Source organism: Anolis sagrei, chromosome 9 (assembly GCF_037176765.1).
Source record: "Anolis sagrei isolate rAnoSag1 chromosome 9, rAnoSag1.mat, whole genome shotgun sequence".
In the NCBI taxonomy this organism is placed as follows: domain Eukaryota; kingdom Metazoa; phylum Chordata; class Lepidosauria; order Squamata; family Dactyloidae; genus Anolis; species Anolis sagrei.
Window position 1 is genome coordinate 26,980,948 of NC_090029.1, and position 25,534 is coordinate 27,006,481.

Genomic DNA, 25,534 nt, shown 5'->3' on the forward strand with positions numbered 1-25,534 from the left:
ATCTTGCACATCTGCCTTACTTTACCAGTATGGATTAAAAATCAGTTGGCCTAAAATGTAATCCAAGTCAAAATAGAGAAGTGTATTGAAGTAACTTGAGCTACAAGTAATCATAGTTGTAATTTGTTCCAGCTTTGTAAGTCCTGTATCGTAGAATCCTAGAGTTGGAAGAGACCTCGTGGGCCATCCAGTCCAACCCCATTCTGCCAAGAAGCAGGAATATTGCATTCAAAGAACCCCTGACAGATGGCCATCCAGCCTCTGTTTAAAAGCTTCCAAAGAAGGAGCCTCCACCACACTCCGGGGCAGAGAGTTCCACTGCTGAACAACTCTCACAGTCAAGAAGTTCTTCCTAATGTTCAGATGGAATCTCCTTTCTTGTAGTTTGAAGCCATTGTTTCGCGTCCTAGTCTCCAAGGAAGCAGAAAACAGCTTGCTCCCTCCTCCCTATGACTTCCCCTCACATCTTTATTCATGGCCTTCATCATGTCTCCTCTCAGCCTTCTCTTCTGCAGGCTAAACATGCCCAGCTCCTTAAGCTGCTCCTCATAGGGCTTGTTCTCCAGACCCTTGATCATTTTAGTCACCCTCCTCTGGACACATTCCAGCTTGTCAACATTTCCCTTAAACTGCAGTGCCCAATATTGGACACAGTGTGATTCCAGATATGGTCTGAACAAGGCAGAATAGAGGGGCAGCATGACTTCTCTGGATTTAGACACTAGACTTCTATTGATGCAGGCCAAAATCCCATTGACTTTTTAAGCTGCCACATCACATTGTTGTCTCGTGTTTGATTCGTTCCCCACAAGGACTCCAAGATCTTTTTCAAATGTACTGCTGTCGAGTCAAATGTTCCCCATTCTGTATCTTTGCATTTCATTTTTTCAGCCTAAGTGGAGAATCTTGCATTTCTCACTATTGAACTTCATTTTGTTAGCTTTGGCCCATCTCCCTAATCTGTTAAATTCATTTTGAATTCTGCCCTTGTCCTTTTTAACGTTTTTCCTTAATTTGATTAAGTTATCCCCTTCTAGATTTGCAATTTCTTTAGATATATTAATTCCTAAATATTTTACTGAGTTCTTTATTTTTATTCTGCCCAATCTCCGTTTTCTTAATTCCTCTTCCTCATCTTTAACGTGGTTAAATAATAAGATTTCCGATTTATTCCAATTAACTTTAAGGCCTGTAATTTCCCCAAACTCTGTTAGATGTGCCTCTATTCTTTTTATCTGTTCTAATGGCTTTCTGAAGGTTAGTAGTGTCTCATCTGCAAATAAATATATCTTGTATGTTCCCTCCTTCCCTATCCCCTTTATATTTATTGTGTTATTGTAATGTTATATTGTTATTTATTCACATGTTTTATGTAATTATGATGTTGTGATTTGTTTGCGTTTTCGGTCGTATTTTATTGTATGTTGTTGTTGTTTGGGCTTGGCTTCATGTAAGCCGCTCCGAGTCCCCATTGGGGAGATGGTGGTATAAATAAAGTTTATTATTATTATTATTATTATTATTATTGTCATCTCGTATCATATTTGCTAACATTTTTATAACTATTGCGAATAGGGTAGGTGAAAGGGGGTGTCCCTGTCTTGCTCCTTGAATTAATCTTATTTTCCCAGTAAGGCCATTGTTCTGTCGCGTGCTGGGCCTGTAACAGCTGTACTTTTCTATAGGACGTATACTTTAAAGCCCAACGGGAAGCCAGGGGCGTCTCAAAGAGAGGTTCTCAGGGATTTTTCTGAAGTGATGGTCTTTAGAGTCTTTAACTATGCAGCAAAGTCTTTATTATGGAACAAACAACAAATCTTCAATGGTTCAAACAACACTTCAAGGCTTTCTTAGTCTAGTCCTCAATGGACTGGCACCTGACTTTGATTAACCAAACTTTCTCTGTAGGAAAAACCCCTTTTAACCTCTCCCAGGCTGCTTTCTATCTATGCCTCATCGGTGTGGGTCCTACTACTGCTTCCAAATGCATCTGGGTATCGAGTAGACCTACCAGCCGAGGCTTGAAGATATTTCAGCTGGAGTTCCGTGGATCTGTAATGCTGTTCTCCCTTCGAGAATTCTTAGAAACTTCAGGGCTGTTCCCTCTGATGCTGTGAGGCTGAGAGCTCTCAGCCAGAGCTTTTCGGACCTTTCTCCTGGAATTTCTGCTTCTGTATCCCTGGATGTTATTTTCCTCTGGATGCTCCTTTTTTTCCCCTGGATGGTTATTGAGAAAGGAAGCTTTTCTACAGGACGAGCTAGTCTACGTCCTATAGCTTAGCTACCTTGTGTGAGACTGCCCAAAAATGGCTCCTTTCCCTCCCAGAGCCCAGAACAAGGGGCGGAACCAAAGCTTAACTATGATGGACAGGAGGCCTGTCCTATGACTGCAAAACAGATAACAGAAAGAAAATAAAGTTGGAGCTCCTGGTACATCCGTACCAGCACAGCCATCATTTACTTGTATAGCAGCATAAGTGGTTGAGGGAGAAATGCGCCAAGAGGAAGGTGCGTCATGGCAACTCACTGGAGGTCAGCTGTGACCAGCAGTGCTGTAGAATTTGAAGAGGCACGAATGGAGGGTGAAAGGGAGAAACGTGCCAAGAGGAAGGTGCGTCAAGCCAACCCTGACTGGGACCACCTCCACCTGGAAAACGATGCCCTCACTGCGGGAAAACATGCGGTCAAGAATAGGGCTCCACAGACACCTATGGACCCACCGCAGAAAATAAATTGAACGCACTTGTAAATACTCCAACAATGCCAGCCCAACCACCAATAGAACCACTCACTTCCAGTATAGCCATATCCCTCATAGTACTTTCTGCTTCAGGACAAGTTAAAAGCACCTCAAAGAGTCTTCCACCAAAGAAATCGGAGGTGACTATCATAGCAAAACACCCAACTGCAGAAGGTCACCAGTGGGATATAAATGTGTCGGTCGCTGTCCACTCTACCCCCGTGACTCCAGAAGAGTCGGTGCAGAGGGATATCTCAACAGAGCCAGCCCAGCTGTCAATGAAGCCACAAACCGCCATAGAATTGGTATCACTTGGAGGACCATCATCCTCGGGCTATGAGGGATTGCCTAAATAAGTAATGTTCTTTATTTATTTATTTATTTATTTTAAAAAAGGATTATCACAGTGATTGGTATAAAGAGGTTAAAACAGTTTTTCAAAAACAGTATTGCCAGGACTCTGTCAACTTCACAGCGTCCCCAACTATTTTTTGGGTTAGTCATCCTTTAGGCCTCAAGAAAAACCATAGCTCCACCACCAGGGTTGGTGGCAAACAAGGTGCTTTCCTCCATGACTAATCCCGGCTTCCTCTCGGTATAGTAAGCCTCTTTCACGTTTGTGAGGAATGTCTCCAGTTTGTCCACAGGAACCATTGACACGGTGCAGCCACCCCATCCTGCCCCAGTGAGGCGCGATCCAACTGCTCCAGATTGCCTAGAAGAACCAGAACAAGGGGACAGCTTTGAAACCACAAATCAAAGTTGCTTGCAACATGCCTGCCAGAGGATATTGGGCATATCAAAAATTTAAATTTTGGGATTGGTAATGGAGAAAAAGAGGAGGTTTGACCCAACCCTGAATGGCTTTTGATCAAGCTCCCAAAGCAATGCAAAGAGCAGCTTCACATTTCATGCAATCATGGATTCCTAGAGTTGGAAGAGACCTCGTGGGCCATCCAGTTCAACCCCATTCTGCTAAGAAGCAGGAAAATCACATTCAAAGCACACTCGACAGATGGCCACCCAGTATCTACTTTAAGCCTCCAAAGAAGGAGCCTCCACCACACTCCGGGGCAGAGAGTTCCACTGCTGAACAGCTCTCACTGTCAGGAAGTTCCTCCGAATGTTTAGGTGGAATCTCCTTTCTTGTAGTTTTAAGCCACTGAAAACAAGCTTGCTCCCTCCTCCCTAAGACTTCCCCTCACATATTTACACATGGCCCTCATCATGTCTGCTCTCAGCCTTTTCTTCTCTTCTCTGCTGAACAAGCCAAATATAATTTACTAATCAAGTACTTTATTTCTGAAAGGATCACCATTTCCAGCTTTGCATGGAAAAGGTCAGCAAATCGATCTCTAGTTTCTCTTTCCTAGTATCCAGGACCTATTTGGAAGAGGGCAAAGAATTTCAGAGGCTGCTGTGTTTTCCGGGCTGTATGGCCATATTCCAGAAGCATTTTCTCCTGACATTTTGCCCACATCTATGGCAGGAATCCTAAGAGGTTATGAAGTGTGTTGGAAACTAGACAAGTGGCGTTTATATATCTGTGGAATGACCAGGGTGGGAGAAAGAACTCTTGTCTGCATGAGGCAAGTGTGGATGTTGCAGTTGGCCACCTTGATTAACATTGAACTACAAGAAAGGAGATTCCATCTGAACATGAGGAAGAACTTCCTGACTATGAGAGCCATTCAGCAGTGGAACTCTCTGCCCCAGATTGTGGTGGAGGCTCCTTCTTTGGAAGCTTTTAAACAGAGGCTGGATGGCCATCTGTCAGGGGTGCTTTGAATCCAATATTCCTGCTTCTTGGCAGAATGGGGTTGGACTGGATGGCCCATGAGGTCTCTTCCAACTCTTTGATTCTATGATTCTATGAATGGCCTTGCAGCTTCAAATCCTGGCTGCTTCCTGCCCTTGCTGGGAGGTACAAGGTGAGGCAGCATAACTTCCTTTTTTAAAATGCGCACCATTCAGTTGGTTGAAGACGTAGCGGAGCGCTGGTGGTCTCGTACGCGAGGCGGGAGTATAAAGTTTTGTCCTGACACAGTTTAGTCACCATCATGCGTTGGAACAGTGAGGAGCGTGCTTTTCCCATTGAGGCCTACTTTTCGAGCGGATTTGGAGTGGCCAGCCCGCTCTCCAGATTTGGCCCCTTGTGATTTTTTTCTATGGGTTTTTTTGAAATCCTGTGTTTATGTGATCCGTCCAAGAACCCTACAAGATTTGAAGACCAACATCCAGGAAGAAATTGCCAACATAACGCCTGCTATGCTGGCAAGAGTCACAAAAAATGCCAGAAATCGGTTTACTCAGTGTATGGAGAATGAGAGACGTCACCTACCTAATTTGATCTTCAAAACTACATAAAACAAAACTTTAGGTATCCGCCTACATTATAATTTTTTTTTAAATTCTGATTCATACAATGGGTTTTATTAAGTTTTGAAAAAAGGAAGTTATGTTGCCCTAATTGATTAGCTGGCCCTAATTGATTCATGTCTGGAATTCCCCTGTTTTTTTTAATATTGTTCTTTATTTACTGTCCTGATTTTAGAGTTTTTTTAAATTACTGGTAGTCAGATTTTGTTCATTTTGATGGTTTCCTCCTTTTCTGTTGAAATTTCTGAGGCAATCACATCCCTCGCAGTTCTACTGAATTCTGTATTCCCATTAAGAAATGATGCAATCTTCACTTGAAATAAGATCACATTTTCCCCCATTTGAAGACTAACAGAATGGAAGGCTTTACAACCCCTCTGCAACCAGGGCCATAGCCAGAAAAAAATTTCGGGAGGGGTTGAAATTTTGGGGGGGGGGGTTGAAAATTTCGCGGGGGGGGGGTTGAAACCTGCCTCCTAGCTCACGTGGAAGCAAAGAGCAGAGCAGGGGGCAGAGCAGCCTTCAATAGCCTGCAGCTCCACCCCTGTCAACCACCTCCACCAAGTCTGGCCTCCTTAATGAGAGCATTCCACACACACACCCCTCCAACTTGGTTGCTTCGCTACATCTGCTATTGCTGTGAATAAATTGTCAATATTTGCCTGAGATAGTGCTTGCAGTTCTGGAGGGACTCTTAATTTTTTGCCAACTGCGACCGTACCTCGGGAAGGCAGATCTGGCCAAGGTGGTCCACGCCTCAGTCACCTCTAGACTGGACTACTGCAATGCACTCTACATGGGGCTGTCCTTGAAAATGGCCCAGAAATTCCAGATGATTCAACAGGCGGCAGGTTGTTAACTGGGGCTCCTTACAGCGAGTGGTCAACCCTCCTGTTCAAGGAGCTCCACTGGCTGCCATTCATCTACCAGACCCAATTCAAGGTGCAGGTTCTTACCTACAAAGCCCTGAACGGTTTGGGACCTGCCTACCTGCGTGACTGCATCTCCATATACGAACCCACGCGATCCCTTCGATCATCCGGAGAGGCCCTGCTCTCGATCCTACCTCCTTCGCAGGCACGATTGGTGGGGACGAGAGAGAGGGCCTTTTCAGTGGTGGCCCCTCAACTCTGGAACTCACTCCCTAAAGACATCAGACAGGCCCCAACTCTGGCAGTCTTCAGGAGGAGCTTGAAAACATGGTTGTTCCAGTGCGCCTTCCCGGAATAATGATCCCATAGAACTTTGTCCTCCAAAGCACTTTACATTTCTTTAGGTCTGCTCGTATGCCCTTCCATAAACACCAGTATCACCTTCTCGTTCATGTCCCAGCATCACTTCCAATTTTAATTTTACATTTGGCCTTCCTACTGTTTTTAATTGTGTGTTGTCTTATTGATAATGTTGTGTATTTTATTGTCTATGTTTTTATTTGATGTTTTTTATTTTTTATTTTAATTACTTGTATTGTTCTTTTGGGATCAGCCTCATGTAAGCCGCACCGAGTCCCCTGGGGAGATGGTAGCGGGGTATAAATAAAGTATTATTATTATTATTATTATTATTATTATTATTATCTCATAGACTTAGCATGGGGATTTGGTTAACCAGTTAAAATTCATGAGTAAACCAGGTTTTTTTTAAAATCTGAAACATTTCGGGGGGGGGGGTTGAACCCCTAACCCCCCCCCCCCCCCCTCGCTACAGGCCTGTCTGCAACCCAACCCAAACCGATTTCTTTTGCTGCAGCTTTGCAAACTTACAGGCAGACGTCCACCAGCCGGTCCAGTTCGGGGCAGCTGCACTCGTACAAGTCTCTGCAGCTGGAGTGACTTTTGTTCATTGCATCTCCCAACAACCGGACAGCATCATCAGGTGCCTCCATACAGGTCTTTTTGAACTCCAGCACTCGGGCAGCTTCACTGTACACATGCTTTGCACGCTGGTACAACTTAAAAGTGGCCACTGGATTTGAAAAGAGGAGAAGAAGACAAAGTGTGGGAGGACACTTAGTACTATCAAATGCGACGGTGTAGCTTCTCAAGCACAAGTGTCAAACTCAAGGCCTGCGAGCCAAATTCAGCCCACTGTGTCTTCCAAACACTGGAGTACAACCTGTCTTCCTCCTCATTAGATACCATGACTAGAACTGATGGGAGTTGTGATACAGTCACATCTGGAAGGCTGCAATTTGTCCTGTTTAGTCAGGAGACTGGGGTTTAGGTTTCGAGACAAAGCTTGTGAATAGGATGCCAGGCTTTAAAATGCCTTTAAGTTTCCTCGAACCTCAGAATCACAAGTGCAGTTCCCATTATCCCCAGTCTGCATGATGGTAATCAAAAGTGATCAAAAGTTAGCATCTGGGGACCCAAACTGGATAAAAACTAAAGAGCACTGACTACTGTGTACATTTATTTATTTATTTACTAGCGGTCCCCTGCCAGGCGTTGCTGTGGCCCAATCTGGTGATCTGGAATAAAGTAATGAGAAACTGTTGGTTTCTAATATATGTAATGCCTTGATGCTTGTGGATAAACGGTATTTCTTGCTGTTTCTTTGCCAGTGTTGATGTGGAGAGTGTCTGGTTTGCCTACTCTGGAACATACAACATATCATTGTCCTTCTTTAGGGGTCCCTTTCAAATCTATGGTACTATATCTGTCATAAACGTGTGTGTGTGTGTGTGAATCATATATATTTAACTATATATATGGCTAGATGGCTCTTTGTCAGGAGGTTTTCTTGCTCTGGTGAGGGGAATTGGACTGGATGGCCTTAAGGCAGCATTTCTCAACCTGGAATTTGGGACCCCTGGGGAGGGGTCGCGAGGGGGTGTCAGAAGGGTCGCCAAAGACCACCAGAAAACACAGTATTTTCTGTTGGTCATGGGGTTCTGTGTGGGAAGTTTGCCCCAATTCTGTCGTTGGTGGGGTTCAGAATGCTCCTTGATTGAAGATGAACTATAAATCCCAGTAACTACAACTCCCAAATGTCAAGGTCTATTTCCCCCAAACTCCATCTATGTTTATATTTGGGCATATTGCATATTCGTGCCAAGTTTGGTGCAGATCTACAAACGAACATTACGTTTTTATTTATATAGATGTATTCATATGTTTTTATGTATTTATGTTGTTGTTGCTTGTTGCTTATGTTTTTGGTTTTATTTCTCTGTAATATGTTGTTTGGGCTTGGCCTCATGTAAGCCGCCCCGAGTCCCCATTGGGGGAGATGGTGGCGGGATATAAATAAAGTTTATTAAGTGTATATTATTATAAGAGCTATTAGCATTGTGGCATGAGGCTTTTTTTAAGAGATATGCCTCCTTCTTCTGAACCTACTTCCAGTTTTAATAAACGGAACTATTCCACCAGTAACCATTCAGTGTTTGCTTACCGTCTTGGGTGTTCTGGCTGAGGATCTCACTGCGAAGCTCTTTGGGGCTAATTCCCAGGTTTTCTCCAATTTCCTCGATGCTGTAAGGCTCAGGGTGAAGCACCTCCTCAACCACATCCAGCATTTCCTCTAAGCTCCGTTTGAGTTTGATCTGTACGTCCTGGAGCTTTTGCATTGCCTTCCAGTCTAGGCCTCTGGATTTTGCTAGAAGCTGCAACGATAACCAATGTGTACACATTTTTGGATGTGAAGTCAAAGCCATGTGTTTCATTAAACCAAGGAAACCTCAAAGCTACTTTCCAATAAAAGAGCTCAGAGAGCATTAAGGATACAAAGGGTTGGGGTTTTTTTGTGCATATGCTACTTGCTTACTTACTTACTTTACTTTACTTCCTTAGGCGATCCCTCGTTGGACGAGTAAGATGGTCTTCCATTATGGATTTCCTTGTGGGTCCGTATGTGGCTGTGGAGCCCTATTCTTGCTCTGCATCTTCTTCCGCAGTGAGGGCATTGGTTTCCAGGTGGAAGGTGGTCGCGGTAGGGGTTGGCTTGACGCGCCTTCCTCCTGGCACGTTTCTCTCTTTCACCCTCCACTCGTGCCTCCTCAAATTCTGCAGCACTACTGGTCACAGCTGTCCTCCAGCTGGAGCGCTCAAGGGCCAGGGCTTCCCAGTTCTCAGTGTCTATGCCAGAGTTTTTAAGGTTGGCTTTGAGCCCATCTTTAAATCTCTTTTCCTGTCCACCAACGTTCCGTTTTCCGTTCTTAAGTTCGGAGTAGAGCAAGTGCTTTGGGAGACAGTGGTCAGGCATCCGGACAACGTGGCCGGCCCAGCGGAGTTGATGTTGGAGGACCATCGCTTCAATGCTGGTGGTCTTTGCTTCTTCCAGCACACTGACGTTTGTCCGCTTGTCTTCCCAGGAGATTTGCAGGATTTTCCGGAGGCAGCGCTGATGGAAACGTTCCAGGAGCTGCATGTGACGTCTGTAGACAGTCCACGTCTCACAGGCATAGAGCAGGGTTGGGAGGACAATAGCTTTATAGACAAGCACCTTGGTCTCCCTACGGAGACTTGACATATGCTTGACCATATGCTACTTGACATCAACATGAAACAACTTAACTTTGGAAAAGGTAAACTCCCCAGTTATATTATACTGTGAAATCTTGCAAAAATTGTGCAAAAAACCTTTCTTGTATACATTTTGAGACAATTCCCATCTGTAAGCTAAATAGAGTAGTGGCCTGCTATAAGACCTACTCAGGTAATATTTAGAATTATAATTTCCACATGGCTTCAGTGATGCTTTTTCATAGCGGAGGGACAAATTTGGATTTCATTTACTTCATATCCCACAGTTTGTCAAAATGATGAATTTGTGTGTTCTGCTTAAGACAATCTCCTCTTTTGCAAAAAGAAAAAAGAAAAAAGGGGGGCAGGCAATAGAGGAAGAAGAGAAAGTTGGCTAACAGAATGGGCATATAAGATATCACATTTCTATTACCAACAAAACATGGAGGATGTGTTGTTGAAGGCTTTCATGGTCAGAATCACTAGGTTGCTGTGAGTTTTCTGGGCGGTATGGCCATGTTTCAGAAACATTATCTTCTAACGTCTCACCCACATCTATGGCAGGCATCCTCTGAGGTTGTGAGGTCTGTTGGAAACTAGGCAAGTGGGGTGTATAGAACTGTGAAATAATGTCCAGCATGGGAGAAAGAACTATTGTCTGTTTGAGGTAAGTATGAATGTTGCAATTAGCCGCCTTGATTAGCATTGAATGGCCTTGCAGCTTCAAAACCTGGCTGCTTCCTGCCTGGGGGAATCCTTTGTTGGGAGGTGTTAGCTAGCCCTGATTGTTTCCTGTCTGGAATTGCCTTGTTTTTTGAGTGTTCCTCTTTCTTTACTGTTCTAATTTTAGAGTTTTTTAATACTGGTAGACAGATTTTGTTCATTTTTATGGTTTCCTCCTTTCTGTTGAAATTGTCCACATGCTTGTGGATTTCAATGGCTTCTCTGTTAGTCTGACATGGTGGTTGTCAGAGAGGTCCAGCATTTCTGTGTTCTCAAATAACATCATGTGCTCTGCTATGAATGACTTCTCTGATTGAATTAGTCTGCAGTGACTTTCATGTTCCTTGATTTGTGTTTGGGCACTGAATTTGGAGGAGGAGAGATAAAAATAAAACTTATGTGGGCTTTCTAGATGTTGCAGATGTTGTACTTCCATGAGCCTTACCCATCAGAGTCAATGGCTGGGACTTCCAAGGCTTAGGTCCCATCCATCATGGGCAAATGGCCGGAGTCCAGACCCAGATGAGAGAAACATGCTTTTGAGGCAGCACCTGACCTGGTGTTAAAATAAGGCAACAACTGGTAGAGTGGAAGGGGTTACAAGCCAGCACATATTTGGGTGATGGTTTCATTAGACCAGTCATTCTTAACCTGTGGGCCGTGGACTACCATGGCATATGTTCTGTATCAGAAACTAGAGCTGATGTGGTGTATCCAATGCAATTTTCTGAATCAGCACCCCAAGCTGAATCTCAAGTTGACCAAAAACTGATTTATGACCCTTTTGGTACTAATGTTGGAGAGTGGTCCCTGGTCAAAAAAAGATTGAGAACCACTGTATCAGACGTTGATGAAAGCCATACAGTACCTTTGTGGCCAGACGACACTCCATCACCCTAATATTGAAATGAGAAGTTGCTGCCTTGTTCATTTCCACACAACTGTTTGCGATAACAAAAGCAACTCCCTCTGGAAGCTTCACATCAGTTGCCCTCAGAGGATTGAACTCTATCAGCTTGGCCTAGAAAGAAAAACATACGGTCAAGAGTAATTTCAACTGGTAACCAGCTCTATATTTAAGAGCAATTAATCAAACACCATTTACTTCGGACATCTTGTCTCTTTGTCTTAGGAACTGATGTTGACTAAGAAAAAACTGGCATGCAACAGTGAGAAAAACCTATTAAAACTGAATTTGTTTTATTGTAAGCCACTTTGAGTCTCTGTAAGGCATAAATAAAAATAATAGTAGTCGTAGTAGTAATAGTAATAATGGAAAGAAAACTTGACAGGGAGAAGACTTGGTTATGCCTCACCAATGGAACCCTGAAGAAGGAGACAGAAGAAGGCCTGATTCTTGCAGCCCAGGAGCAAGCCATCACAACAAAGGCCATTAAGGCCAGGATCGAAAAATCAGTGGATGACCCAAAATGCAGACTGCAAGGAAGCTGATGAAACCATGGACCATCTCCTCAGCTGTTGCAAGAAAATCGCACAGACGGACTACAAACAAAGACACAACTCTGTGGCCCAGATGATTCACTGGAACTTATGTCAAAGTAACACCTGCCAGCAGTAAAGAACTGGTGGGATCATAAAGCTGCAAAGATCGTGGAAAATGAACATGCAAAAATACTGTGGGACTTCCGAATCCACACTGACCAAGTTTTGAAACACAACACGCCAGACATCATGGTTATGGAAAAGAAAAAAGGCTGGATTATTGATGTTGCCATACCAGGTGACAGTCGCATTGAGGAAAAACAACAGGAAAAACTCAGCCACTATCAAGACTTCAAAATCGAACTGCAAAGACTCTGGCAGAAACCAGTACAGGTGGTCCCAGCGGTCATTGGCGCACCGGATGCTGTGCCAAAAGATCTCACCCGGCATTTGGAAACAATAAACAACGACAAAATCACTATTTGTCAACTGCAAAATGCCACCTGACTTGGATCTGTGCGCATAATTCGAAAATACATCACACAGTCCTAGATGCTTGGAAAGTGTTCGACTTGCGATTTTTAAATACGAAATCCAACATACAGATCTCACTTGCTGTGACATACTGTGCTTTTGTGTCAGTAAAATAAAAAAATAGTAATAGTAATAATTATTGTGTATGATTTTGCTTTATCATCTTTGTACTCATATGTTGTATGTATTTTACTGTGTTGTTATTGTGTTTTGCTTTTACTTTATTGTAATATGCTGTTGGGTTTGGTCTTATGTAAGCCGCCCTGAGTCCCCATTGGGGAGATGGTGGCAGGGTATTAAATACAATTTATTTATTTATTTATTTATTTATTTATTATTATTAAGCTCTGCCTCCTGATTTTCTTGGCAGGTAAAATCTGCTGACATCACTATTTGGGTAGAAGGAGTTGTTGTTATTATTATTATGACCAGTTTGTGGGCTATAGAGGCACATGAAGTGATCCGATGGCACCAGATCATCTAATCTGCACATCATACCAAGCCAATACCACACAACAGTAACAACAACATTGTGGTCTTGTTACCTCCAGTTAACTATATCAGCTTGAGATAATGGGAGTGGTACGTACCATTCCTTTCTCTGCAAGGAAACAGATGGATTGGTCCATGCCTCCTCCTTGTGTGCCAATATAGCGTTCACTCTTGCTGCAAAGTTCAGCCAATTCCACCTAAGGAAACACAGAATTCAGCAGACAAAGAAAGACTTGGGCCTCTTTCTCTGTTTTCCTCTGATACGTGCCAGGATTTCTTTGCTTGCAAAGACGAAACAGTTTTGGAGTTTTCTATATACTGTGGTTCTTAATCTTTGGAACAGGCAGAGGAGACAGCGTAGTTCTTGACAAAGAAAATCCTTCCCAAGTTAATACCCTCCCAGCATTACTATCAGGACTAGGTTGTTATTATTTTAGTACCTTTGGAAGAGTCTTCCCATTTGCCATGAGAGTCACAAGTCCCGCACAGCAAACCAAAGCACTGGAGCTGGAAAGGCCAGAACTTGGGGGAATCGTGCCCTCTATAAGGCAGTTCATTCCACTTGGGCTGTCGAGACCGAAATGATCCTAGAAACCACAGAAAAACAGCATCAAAGATATTATCAGATCTCACAGCAACACAATAGACTAGTGTTGACCCATGATGCTTGTGTTCTGCGCCTTCAGAAAGCGTAATGCTTGAAAGCCAGTTTCAAGAACCACTGATTAAGATAATAATACACTTTATTTATTTATTGTAATGTAATGCAATATAATACTAGTAATAATAATATGATATTATAATTATGTATTTATATTACATGTAATATTACTAATAATATTACAGTATAATTGATATAGTGCAATATAGCAATATTTAAAACTGATATTGTACTATGTTAATAATCTATTGTATATATATATACCTTGTAAGCCGCTCTGAGTCCCCTTCGGGGTGAGAAGGGCGGCATATAAATGTCGTAAATAAATAAATAAATAAATTTATCTTCTGCCCTTTTTCCCTAGGGGACTCAGAGCGGATTATAACATTTATATACATAAGCAAACATTTAATGCCTTTACAATCATATACAATGAGACACACAAACGCAAACAAAGGCAGAGGCTTCTCCTTTCATTTCCGGTTTCTGGAGACAGTGCTCATCTCTGGCTGTAGGGAGATGATTTCCCCATTTTCCAGCCAAGGAGCCTGTCTTGTCATCTTCTGGTTGTGCAGCAGGCAAGATTGTTTGGAGCGTCTCTTTGCATTTTCCCACCAAAGCGGTGCCTAATTATCTACTCACATTTGTGTGTTTTCAAATTGCTAGCTTGGCAAGAGCTTGAGCTGACAGATGGGAGCTCACCTGTCTCGTGGATTCAAACTGCCAACCTTCAGATCAGCAGTTTAGCAGCACAAGAGTTAAACCCACTGAGCCACCACGGCTCAATAACCCTATATGTATGTATGTATGTATGTATGTGTGTGTGTGTGTATATATATATGGTGTCTTGGTTTTTAGGCCTGTTCCTGCGGTTCTTTGGGATACTGGTTCAGAAAAATGCATTGGATAGACCACATCAGTATTAGTTTCATATATATAGTTACCATAGTATTCTATGAGCAAACAGATGGCAAATGTTCTGCATCTCAAAAACTAGAGATGATAGGATCTCTATCGGGAGCCATTTTTGGAATCAGAAGGTCAAATATACCCAGAAACAGAGTTAACATCCGAGGCACCAAAATGTGTTGGGCCACTGCCAGAGTTGAAGTCTGCCATCATCCTTGAACCGAGACATAGAGAGACACAGCTTACCTCCAATTTTTGAAAAGATCTTTCTAAAATGGCCCAGAGGACTGGGGGCATTGGGGACAATTTTTTCTTTATTTTTGGAAGGTTCTTAAGACCACAAAAATAATCCAAGTAGCCAAACATATCCTCAGCCCTAAAGCAATGTGCTGGTGGATAAATAACATAGTGTGTGCTAACCTTCAAAAGATACCCTCTTGTTCCCTCAAGCAGCTGGAACAATGCCAAACATTAATGTGAATAACAAAATGAATACTCTTTTAATAAGTTAATCTTGGAATACAAATATTTTCCCCATTAAATTGGTCTTTTACTGCTACAAAATATTAATTTATCAATGTGTAAAACATAGAAGCATAGAATCATTGAGTTGGAAGAAACCTCATGGGCCATCCAGTCCAACCTCCTGCTAAGAAACAGGAAAATCACATTCAAAGCACCCCGACAGATAGCCATCCAAAGAAGGAGCCTCCACCGCACTCTAGGGCAGAGAGTTCCACTGCTGAACAGCTCTCACTTGAAGTTCTTCCTAATGTTCAGCTGGAATCTCCTTTCCTGAAGTCTGATTTCCTGTAATATGATTTTCTTTCATATTCCTACTTTCTGATCTAGTTAAAGTGAGAATCCTAATAGCTGCCTAGAAATTTTGTCCCTTCTTTTCACATTCCCAAAATAGACATTTTATTTTTAAGTAGTGATATAGTAATCAAAACAACAAAGATAGGATCAGGAAACTGTTGGTAATGATGCTATATTACATTTTATTAATGTCATTCTACTACATGATTCTACTCTTTTCTTGAAACTATATAAAAGTATTTCAAACATATATATGTCAGGATATCTATTCCCTACATCACTGGAGAAATTATACTGTTTAGCTGGTATTGCACTATTTGATATCTGCTGGGAAGTAGTAGCTAGTAATGAAAGGACTAAGGCATTGACATCTCTTGTCCATCCTCTTGTTTGGATATCAGTCAGGATGCCAACGCCTTAAATCAAGAAATAGCTTCCTAAGATCTACAGAGATACTTTCAGGAACACCCCAGCAAGCAAGAGTCCAAAAGTGGCAGGCTAAAACCCAGAACCTCAATCACTGGCTGGTACCGGATGAGAGACTCCCTCCTGGGCACACATAAGACTGGGAGACTTGGAAGGCGCTGAACAGACTGCGCTCTGGCACCACGAGATGCAGAGCCAACCTTCAGAAATGGGGCTACAAAGTGGAGTCCATGACATGCAAGTGTGGAGAAGAGCAAACCACAGACCATTTATTACAATACAGTCTGTGCCCTGCCACATGCACAATGGAGGCCCTTCTCACAGCAACACACGTGACCAGCTTCTGGTAAAAGGAAATTTGGTATAATGCCAAGCTTTTGACTCTGTGTTTTTTCTATACATTTCTCAACTCACTTCTGACACAATAAATAAATAGAAAGACATTAACTTAGAAACTTGTTAAAGCCTGAAAGGAAAGGAAAGGAAAAACATACAGTTCCTAAAATTATATATATATATATATATATATATATATATATATATATATATATAGAAACCTGACATATATTGTTGCCTTATCCACCCTGTATCTTAAAACATCCAACTTACAATAATGAATTACACTGAACATGCTTACCTCAATTCCTTTGAATCCACATAAGAAGTAGTTGTGCCACAATGGTTTTGTTTGATTAATCTGAATGTTATCAACATTTGTGCTAAAATCCCTGGGAAAAAATAAAACATATGAAGTTTTTTATTGACAAGTTTAATGCTCTGAAACATAAAAACAGCTTACTGCTGCCTCCTCCTGACAAAGGAGTAGCACAACAAGTCTCCAACAACATAGTATACTTTCCACAAAATATTCTTTCTCACACCCAGCTTACTTTCTTAATATTGATTAAAACTTATCTATGTGAATTTGTATTTTAAAGCCTCAATATCTTAAAGAAACCAGATCCTGTCTGATTTTGGGTGCTAAGCAGGGTCAGCCCTGGTTTTGACTTGGATGGGAGATTACTATCAATGAATAGCAAGTGCTGTAGGCTGAATTTTAACCCCCCTCTAAACTGTCGTCCTTGGGGTCTGTGGAAAAACTAATCCAAGACCATCTTCACATGCACAAGGTATCCACTCGCTGGGTTCCCCAGCTGCTCACGCCTTTCCAGAAGCAAGAACAAGTTGAATGTTCTCAGGCTCCATTGACAATGTGTCATGGAAACCAGGAGGACTTTTTCAACAGACTGATCCCACAGGATGAAAGCTGGGTCCATCGCTATGATCCTGAGACTAAAGTCCAGTCGATGTAATGGAAGCATCATGAATCACCGCCTCCAAAGAAGGCATGTGCCCCACACTTGGCAGGCAAGGTCATGCTCACAATATTTTGGGACCAACACAGAGTAGTATTGATGGATTTCCTAGAAAAGGGTGCCATGATCCCTGGGGCATACAATGCTTCACTGCTGCGGAAACTGTGGGAGGCTATCAAAACCAAGAGACGAGCATGCTCACAAAAGGTGTCCGCCTTCTGCAAGACATTGCACAGTTTACCACCCACATGTTGTCCAAATGGAAGCATGCTCCTGTGACTTTAAAATTCAACCTCATCCCCCTTATGCACCCGAACCCGCACCATTGGACTTCCACCTCTTTCCAACAATGAAGTTATTTTTGAAGGGCAAGCATTTTCAGATGATGAGACTCTGATTCCAAAGTCACAACGTAGCTTTTGGAGCAACCTGTCAACTTCTACAAGCGAGGTGTTTACAGATAGGAGAAGTGTGTGTCCCTGTGTGGCACCTATGGAGAGAAGTGCCAAATTTCATTGCTCTCTGTGATGGCATGTCTGTCCCCACTTGTATGTGAATGTATTGCTAAATTATTTGGTAACCTATAGCTGTCAATCAATGTTATTTTGCACCGGTTGATTTGCTCCCCCTGCTCAATTGTTTGACTCCACCCCTTCCTGGGGAAGAGGGCAGTGCTTTCTTTTCATTCTACCATCAGACAACTCAGCAGATGGACGTGAGAAAGGCTTGGCTCTAAAGCCCTCAGTCAAGTCATCTCTCATCACCAGTTCTTAAGTTTGTACTCTTAAGATGTTCAGATCACCCTGGACAATGTTGAGGAATCTTAAGCGCCTTCAAAACAGTCCCTTGGCATCAAGAGGAAAACTTTGTGCCTTCAAATATAGATAATTGGACTGGGGGTGTGAATGCTCAGGCTTTCACAGCCATTGAGAAAGAGGGAACCTGGAAAGCTTCTCAGATGGAAAACCCCTTGGACCAAGACTTCAGAGACTGTAACGTATATTTCCTTTACCCCTGTTGAAACATCAAGTTTATGCCTGAGAAAGATAACTCATTGTGAAAAATAAAGCCTATTTCGAGTTATCTATAGTGTCTTGATCCTTGGGAGTTCCAGTTCTCTAAAGGAGGGCAGGAAGCAATCCCCTGGGGAAAAGATGTCACGTCCGTGTTTCTTTCACTAAGTTCTATAGCCCCAGGCACGGTGGCACACTCTCCATCCACAGGAAGTGGGTCAGGGGAAATCTTTAATGAATGCCCCTTGTAAGTAGACTTCTTTAAAAGTAACATAGTTGGTTTACTCACAAAACTTCATGTATTCAGCATACAGCTACATTGCACATCAATCTAGTTACATACAGAATTAGAAGTAGTTTCTCTGTGCAGATAACACAGGATATTTTTCTTGTAATCAAAGTCTAAATAAAGCATCTCTCTGGTCTGAGAGTTGAATAGAGACTGTTATCTAAAACATTTCTGCTTACTTCTAAAAGCATATTGTTTCTACTGGCATCTAAACTGTACTGTTTCTAAAATGGAGTCTGAGTCCTGAATAGTCCCAGTTCTGATTACATGGTCCGCAGGCTGTCCCACAACATAGAGTTAAGGAAAACTGCATACAATACATACATACACAATACAGCAAGTATTCTGAATTATATCCATAACAAATAGCTAGTATAGGAGGCTTGAATTTCCAACAAAAACAGGTTCAGGATCCCGAAAATGGTGCAAAATGCCTTTTAAAAACCCCACCCAAATGGAGAAAATATATAAATAAGAATTCTGGAAAGTGGGGAAATAACATTCAGGCACGGCTGAAGGTCTATACATAGCTCAAGACAGATTTTCCATGGATTCCTAAGCCTTCCTCAGAGAATATTGAGAAACAATACCACAAAAAAGGAGATGTTGCTCTCAACAGAGACCAGTGTTTGTGCTGAGAGTTGTTATTGTTTGCCGCAGAAAGTAAACTTGCAATCGGCTGCTTCCTCGTCGCCCCAAAATAAACAGAGATTGTGTTTCTTCGATGCGTGTCTTTTCAAAGCTCGAAACCCAAACAATAAACAACATGGGGATGATTACATGGTATCACTTCTTGCTCCGTGGTGTAAAATGTTATGATTTATGTGTGCAAACCACTGACGGGTTTCTTGTTGTTGTGGCAAATATCTCAAACCAAAAGACTGAAAGAAAAGTTGGCTTCTAAACCAACACATTCATTGCATGTGTCCTCACATGCCTCCCAAAAGAAGGAGACAGACAGTCTATTTGGGGAAAATAAAGGAGTTGCTGGGGAAAAAGAACACTTTGCAAAGGTTGCAAAAAACCTGATACTTTCACACTGTCCTGAAAGTGTCAGGGCTCGAATTTATGACAGACCTGTTGAAAACAGATCACGGGACCCGGTATGACAAAATAAAAGACTATTAATTGCATCTTCTTCTATCTTTTCACTTTGTCTCTTGATCTTCATCTCTTCTTTTCCAGTTCTTCTTCCCTGGAAGTTGATCTTAATTATTCACAGTAAATTGTTTCACTTCATGCTTTTCTACAGAGTAAATTCTGCAATTTTCGTTTAAACCGTTAGTAGATTAGTAGAGATATTAGTGTTTCTCAACCTTCCTAATGCTGTGACCCCTTAATACAGTTCCTCATGTTGTGGTGACTCCCAACCATAACATTATTTTCCTTGCTACTTCATAACTCTAATTTTGCTACTGTTGTGAATCGTAATTGTAGGAAGTTAAGATCTTCTGGGGAGGCCCTGCTCTCGGTCCTGCCATCTTCAAAGGTTCGGCTGGCATGGATGAGAGACAGGGCCTTCTCAGCAGTGGCTCCTCAGCTGTGGAATACCCTCCCCAGGTACATTGGATTGGCCCTCACCCTCTTAACATTTCATAAAAAAGTAAAAACCTGGCTATTTGAGCAGGCTTTCCCAAATGCAGTGTAGCAGATAAACTCTGATCTCAGAATGGCTGGACAGCGCGACTGGATAATGATTTGGTAATGAAATGCCGAGGATTTATTGTTTTATGATGTTTTATTGATGTTATTATGTAATGAATTTTTATCTAGGTTTAAATGTTTTAGCTATTTTTATATTTTTATATTACTATATAATATAAAGCTGTGGACAAGTCTACCGTATCCCATGCAGCTGTGAACAAGTCTACGAAGGGACCACCAAACGCAGCAGCATTGCCCAAACACGAATCAAGGAACACGAAAGGCACTGCAGAATACTTCAACCAGAGAAGTCAGCCATAGCAGAACACCTGATGAACCAACCTGGACACAGCATATTATTTGAGAACACAGAAATGCTGGACCACTCTCACAACCACCATGTCAGACTACACAGAGAAGCCATTGAAATCCACAAGCATGTGGATAATTTCAACAGAAAGGAGAAAACCATGAAAATGAACAAAGTCTGGCTACCAGTATTTAAAAAATTCTAAAATTAAAACAGCAAAACAGCAGAGGGAAACAATCAGGGACATCTAATCACCTCTCAACAAAGGATTGCGCCAGGCACTTCCAGGCCATCAAATGCTAATCAAGGTGGTCAGTTGAAACATTCACACCTAGCTCCAGCAGACAAGAGTCCTTTGTCCCACCCTAATCTTTCCACAGATATATAAACTCATTTTCCTAGTTCCAACAGACCTCACTACCTCTGAGGATGCTTGCCATAGATGCAGGCGAAACGTCAGGAGAGAATGCCTCTAGAACATGGCCATATAGCCCAAAAAAACTACAACAACCCAGTGATTCTGGCCATGAAAGCCTTCGACAATACTTTTGTGCTATGTTACTGTAATTGCACTACCAGGCTTGGCCTCATGTAAGCCGCCACGAGTCCCCTTTGTGAAGATGGTGGTGGGGTATAAAGTTTATTATTATTATTATTTATGTAAGTTTCTTGCACAGTTTGTTTTTTGTATGCAACACTGCAAGTTTGTATTTCATCTCTGATATTAAGAGTAAAGATTTCTTCTGTTCATTTCTGCTCTTGTCTGTGAGTCCTATGCATGGGACGTGGCTAAGAGCCACTTGCTACACAACAATGGGCAAGTACAGAAGGGCAATTTATCATGTAACATCCCCCTCCCCCAATTGACTTGATGTCAAATAATGACAACAACGGCAACAACAAAACCTATAGGAGATAAATTGTTCATACAGGGTCTATAAAACCTACATGTAATATTAATATTAATTAATAAAGAGACTTACGCATACAAGTCGTTTGCATTGGCCAAGTGGATGACAGGAGTGTTCAGAGGTTCGGCTGCAATGAGTATATCTTGGTCTATGGCCATTGGGAGTACAGCATACCCACAGTAATCAATATGTTCTCCTAACAAACAAGACAGAATGTTAGATCTTTGAACAGTTTAGAAATCAGTCATTTTCACAGCAGCTAAAATGGTGTCAAAGTGCATTCATTCCACAATACAGGTGCCCCTTTAGACCATGATGACTGAAGGTGAGTGAAAACTGGTCCAGAATGACTTTGCCAAGCACTCATTTAGGTGGAGGCTGTTTTAAGTTAGCCATTCTGCTCAGACAGGTGATTTGTCATGAAATCCACAATTTAATTTGATTTATTAAACTACTCTTCCCTTCCTTTCTGCCAAGGAGATGGAGAGACCCTCTGCCGCATTAAATGGACAGAAACAAAAGTTGTTCAGCCTACAACAGCTAAGTATCTTGGACCAATCTTGCATAAAGACACAAATGAGTTAAATATCTCTATACCTCTCTCAATCTCCACACATTCCAACATCTCTTGATATTGTGGAAATCACGTGAATTCATGATTTATAGAAGTGGTATCACTCCATATTACCTATTAAGTTGACTCGCCCTGGTGCTCGAGCATAAAACTTGGGAGTGGATTTAAATTTAGAGATGAACTTCTTCTTCAGCTTCAGCAGTCTGAAAAGCAGGTGGGGATGTTTAAGGTTTACATGACTGTACGCATGTGAAGAGGTGAAATATAACAACAACAACAACAACACTTTATTTATATTCCACCCTATCTCCCCAATGGGGCTCAGGGCAGATCACAGTACACATACACAGCAAACATTGGACAGAAAGGACAAAGTCAGACAGAACAGAAAGGATGTATTCTGTGACAACATCCAGCTTTTTGAAGCCTTGGAGATTGTGCTTGAATTCAGCCACATGGGGGTGCTGTCGTTCCATCCCATCAAGACTTCTTCCTTCCTTTTGGTCACCAGGCATTTTCTGATCTTTTTCTGTCGTAAAATACCTCCCCCGCTTGTTTCAGCGGTACCTAATTTCTCAACTTACACCTCAAGCTGTTTTCGAACTGCTTAGGTAAACAGTAAGCTGGGCTGATAGTCGGGAGCTCACGCCGACCCGGGGCTTCGAACTGGTAATCTTTCAGTTGGTAGATCTTATCATTGCTGGTGATTTGCCAGCTGTGTTAAAGCCCGACCTTTGTCCAAGAAACGGAGAATCTTAGGAGCCACATGGCAGGGAATTACTCACATTACGTTGGCTGTGTCCCAAGATACTGAGAAGTATAATACAGCTGAATGGAAAATATATATCTAGGACCATACAGCGCTCTCTCTCTCTTTCCTTTTCCATATCTCTGTGTGTGTGTGTTTTGGTATACTGAAGGTACAAACAATCCCAAACATTAATGGTGAAAGGAAAATAGTAATGCTGAATCAACATGAGTGTTAATTCAGTTGTGCTGAGAAAATTGCATCCAATAAGGCCTTTGGAGGTCAAGTTTTAGGATATGGATGTTCCTCATTTTCATCAAGGGCCACATCCAACTTACGGTAGCTTTCAAAGGATTGTTGAATCCATGGAGAATCTGTGGCTACAGAGGGCCAACTATAATTTTTTTACACAGTGATCAGTGATCTTCAGCTTTTATCCAATTTGGGTCCCCAGATGTCATGGAACGATGTAAAGGGGAAATCTTTACCTAATAAATATAATATAATATAATGTAATATAATATAATATAATATTTGGGGTTTCTGCTATTATTATTATTATTATTATTATTATTATTATTATTATTGTCATGGTCATGGTCATTGTTATTTTTACAACGGCTGGATGGCTATCTGTTGGGGGTGCTTTGATTGTGCTTTTCCTGCATGAAGAAGGGAGTTGCCCATGCCTGATAGATAGATATATATTTTATTGTTCATTGTTTTTATGATTTTAAATGTACTGTAATGTTTCTTTTTGCTTTTTATCAATGTATGTATTTTATATATGGCATCAAATTGTGCCGACTCTGTACGCCACCCTGAGACGCCTTCGGGCTGATATGGGCAGGATAGAAAAAGCGTAAATAAATAAATAGAGAGACAGACATAGATTTATTTATTTATTTGCAGTATTTATATTCTGCCCTTCTCACCCTGCAGGGGACTCAGAGCGGATCACAATGCACAGATACATGGCAAACATTCAATGCCATAGACACACAACATATGTAGACAGACACACAGAGGCTATTTAACTTTCCGGCTTCATGAGGGTATGTTCGAAACCTGGCCACGGAGGGAGCTGTTGCTTCACTGCCCACTTGTGACACCGATAGAGTACTTCCTCATTCTTTTGCATGCTGCTGGAGATTTTTTTCTGGCGTAGTAAATTAGTCTCCCCGCGTAAGCAGTACCTAACTTTCCTACTTGATGGATTCATGTGTCTTTCAGGCTGCAAAGGTCAATAGCAAGCTAGACAAATGGTCGGGAGCTTATTCCGACTTGGGCTGGTTTCGAACTCATGATCTTTCAGTCACAGGTCATTTAATGCAGCTGACTCCTAGCCAACTGCGCCACAACCTGCTCCCATAGAGACAGAGATAGATAGATAGATAGATAGATAGATAGATAGATAGATAGATAGATAGATAGATCTATCAGTCACGGATAATCCCCTTCTGCATGCAGGAAAAGCACAATTAAAGCACCCCTAACAGATGGCCATCCAGCCATTGTAACAATAACAATCACCATGACAATAACAATGCAACAATAACAATTACCATATAATATGACATAATGCTCCACGAAAATTTTTTGCTTCAAACTGGGCTCCAGGGTTGAAAAAGTCCTACAGCAGTGGTTCTCAACCTGAGGGTCGGGACCCCGAGGGGGGTCACGAGGGGGTGTCAGAGGGGTCTCCAAAGACCATCAGAAAGCACAGTATTTTCTGTTGGTCATGGGGGTTCTGTGTGGGAAGTCTGGCTCAATTCTATCGTTGGTGAGGTTCAGAATATTCTTTGATTGTAGGTGAACTATACATCCCAGCAATGACAGCTCCCAAATGTCAAGGTCTATTTTCCCCAAACTCTACTAGTATTCACATTTTGCCATATTGTGTTCACATTTGGGCATATTGAGTATTTGTGCCAATTTGTTTGAGTCCATTGTTTGAGTCCACAGTGCTCTCTAGATATAGGTGAACTACAACTCCAAAACTCAAGGTCAGTGCCCCCCAAACCCTTCCACTATTTTCTCTTGTTCATGGGAGTTATGTGTGCCAAGTTTAGTTCAATTCCATCATTGGTGGAGTCCAGAATGCTCTTTGATTGTAGGTGAACTATAAATCCCAGCAACTACAACTCCCAAATGACAAAATCAATCCCCCCAAAGTATGCAAATTTGGGCATATCATGTATGTGTACCAAATTTGGTCCAGTGAATGAAAATATATCCTGCATACCAGATATTCATATGATGAGACCTAACAGTAGCAAAATTACAGTTATAAAGTAGCAATGGAAATAATTTTATGGTTGGGGGTCACCACAACATGGGGAACTGTATTAAGGGGTCGCAGCATTAGGAAGGTTGGGAACCACTGTCCTATAGGATTAAAGGTGAAGGGGGATCCAGGGTGGAGAGGCTCCAGGAGAGCCAAGCCCGACCCACCTGGGTTCCTCTTCCAGAGGAATGGAGTGGATGGGGGGCTCCTGGGCTGCCATGCCTGGCTTCTCCAAAGCCAAGCCTTCCCTGCTCCCTTCCAGCTGGCTGCAAATCAAGCACAGAAACGCCTTCTTTCCGGATCTGAAAAGGGGAAGCCAGACTCCAGCAGGGAGGGAGGGAGGAAGCCTTTTTCCCTTTGGCTGCAGCAGCATTTCCTCTCTGTTTCCCCGCCCTTCTGGGAGGGAATAACAGCTCAAGGAAACGCCTGCTACAGGTTGCTATCTTCTGCTAGACGTGGCAACATTTACACAAACAGGCCTGTCTTTCTTCCTCCTCTTCCATCTCCATTGCAAAGTCCCCAGGCCATTTGCAAAGCCCTGGGGACTTAACCCACCAGAAAGACTATGGGGACACCAATGCAGTTTGGCTCCACTTTAAAAAGATTCCTTGGAATCTGTAGTTTGTAGTTTGGCAAAGTCTGTAGTCAGCTCCAATAAATGAATACTTACTTACTTAGGCGATCTCTCCTTGTTCGAGTAGGATTATCTGCCAAGATCGGTGTCCTGGCAATGGGTCCGTAGGTGACTGTGGAGCCCTGTTCTTGTTCTGCATCTTCTCCTGCAGTGAGGACATCGGTTCCCAGGTGGAAGGCGGTCCCGGTCGGAGTTGGCTTGGCACTCCTTCCTCTT

At 42.3% G+C, this 25,534-nt stretch overlaps 1 protein-coding gene across 1 annotated transcript; it reads right to left on the reverse strand.

The window, feature by feature from the left end:
* Positions 1–1,779: 1,779 nt before the first annotated feature.
* Positions 1,780–25,080, reverse strand: GALK2 (galactokinase 2). Its single transcript, XM_060755311.2, has 10 exons — positions 24,852–25,080; positions 21,764–21,852; positions 21,148–21,271; positions 16,230–16,320; positions 13,218–13,364; positions 12,876–12,974; positions 11,177–11,329; positions 8,516–8,726; positions 6,883–7,084; positions 1,780–3,455 (listed from the first exon to the last, which is right to left on the reverse strand). The coding sequence occupies exons 1-10, from the start codon at positions 25,055–25,057 to the stop codon at positions 3,248–3,250; spliced, it is 1,530 nt and encodes a 509-aa protein (XP_060611294.2). The 5' UTR covers positions 25,058–25,080; the 3' UTR covers positions 1,780–3,247.
* Between the last annotated feature and the right edge of the window lie 454 nt (positions 25,081–25,534).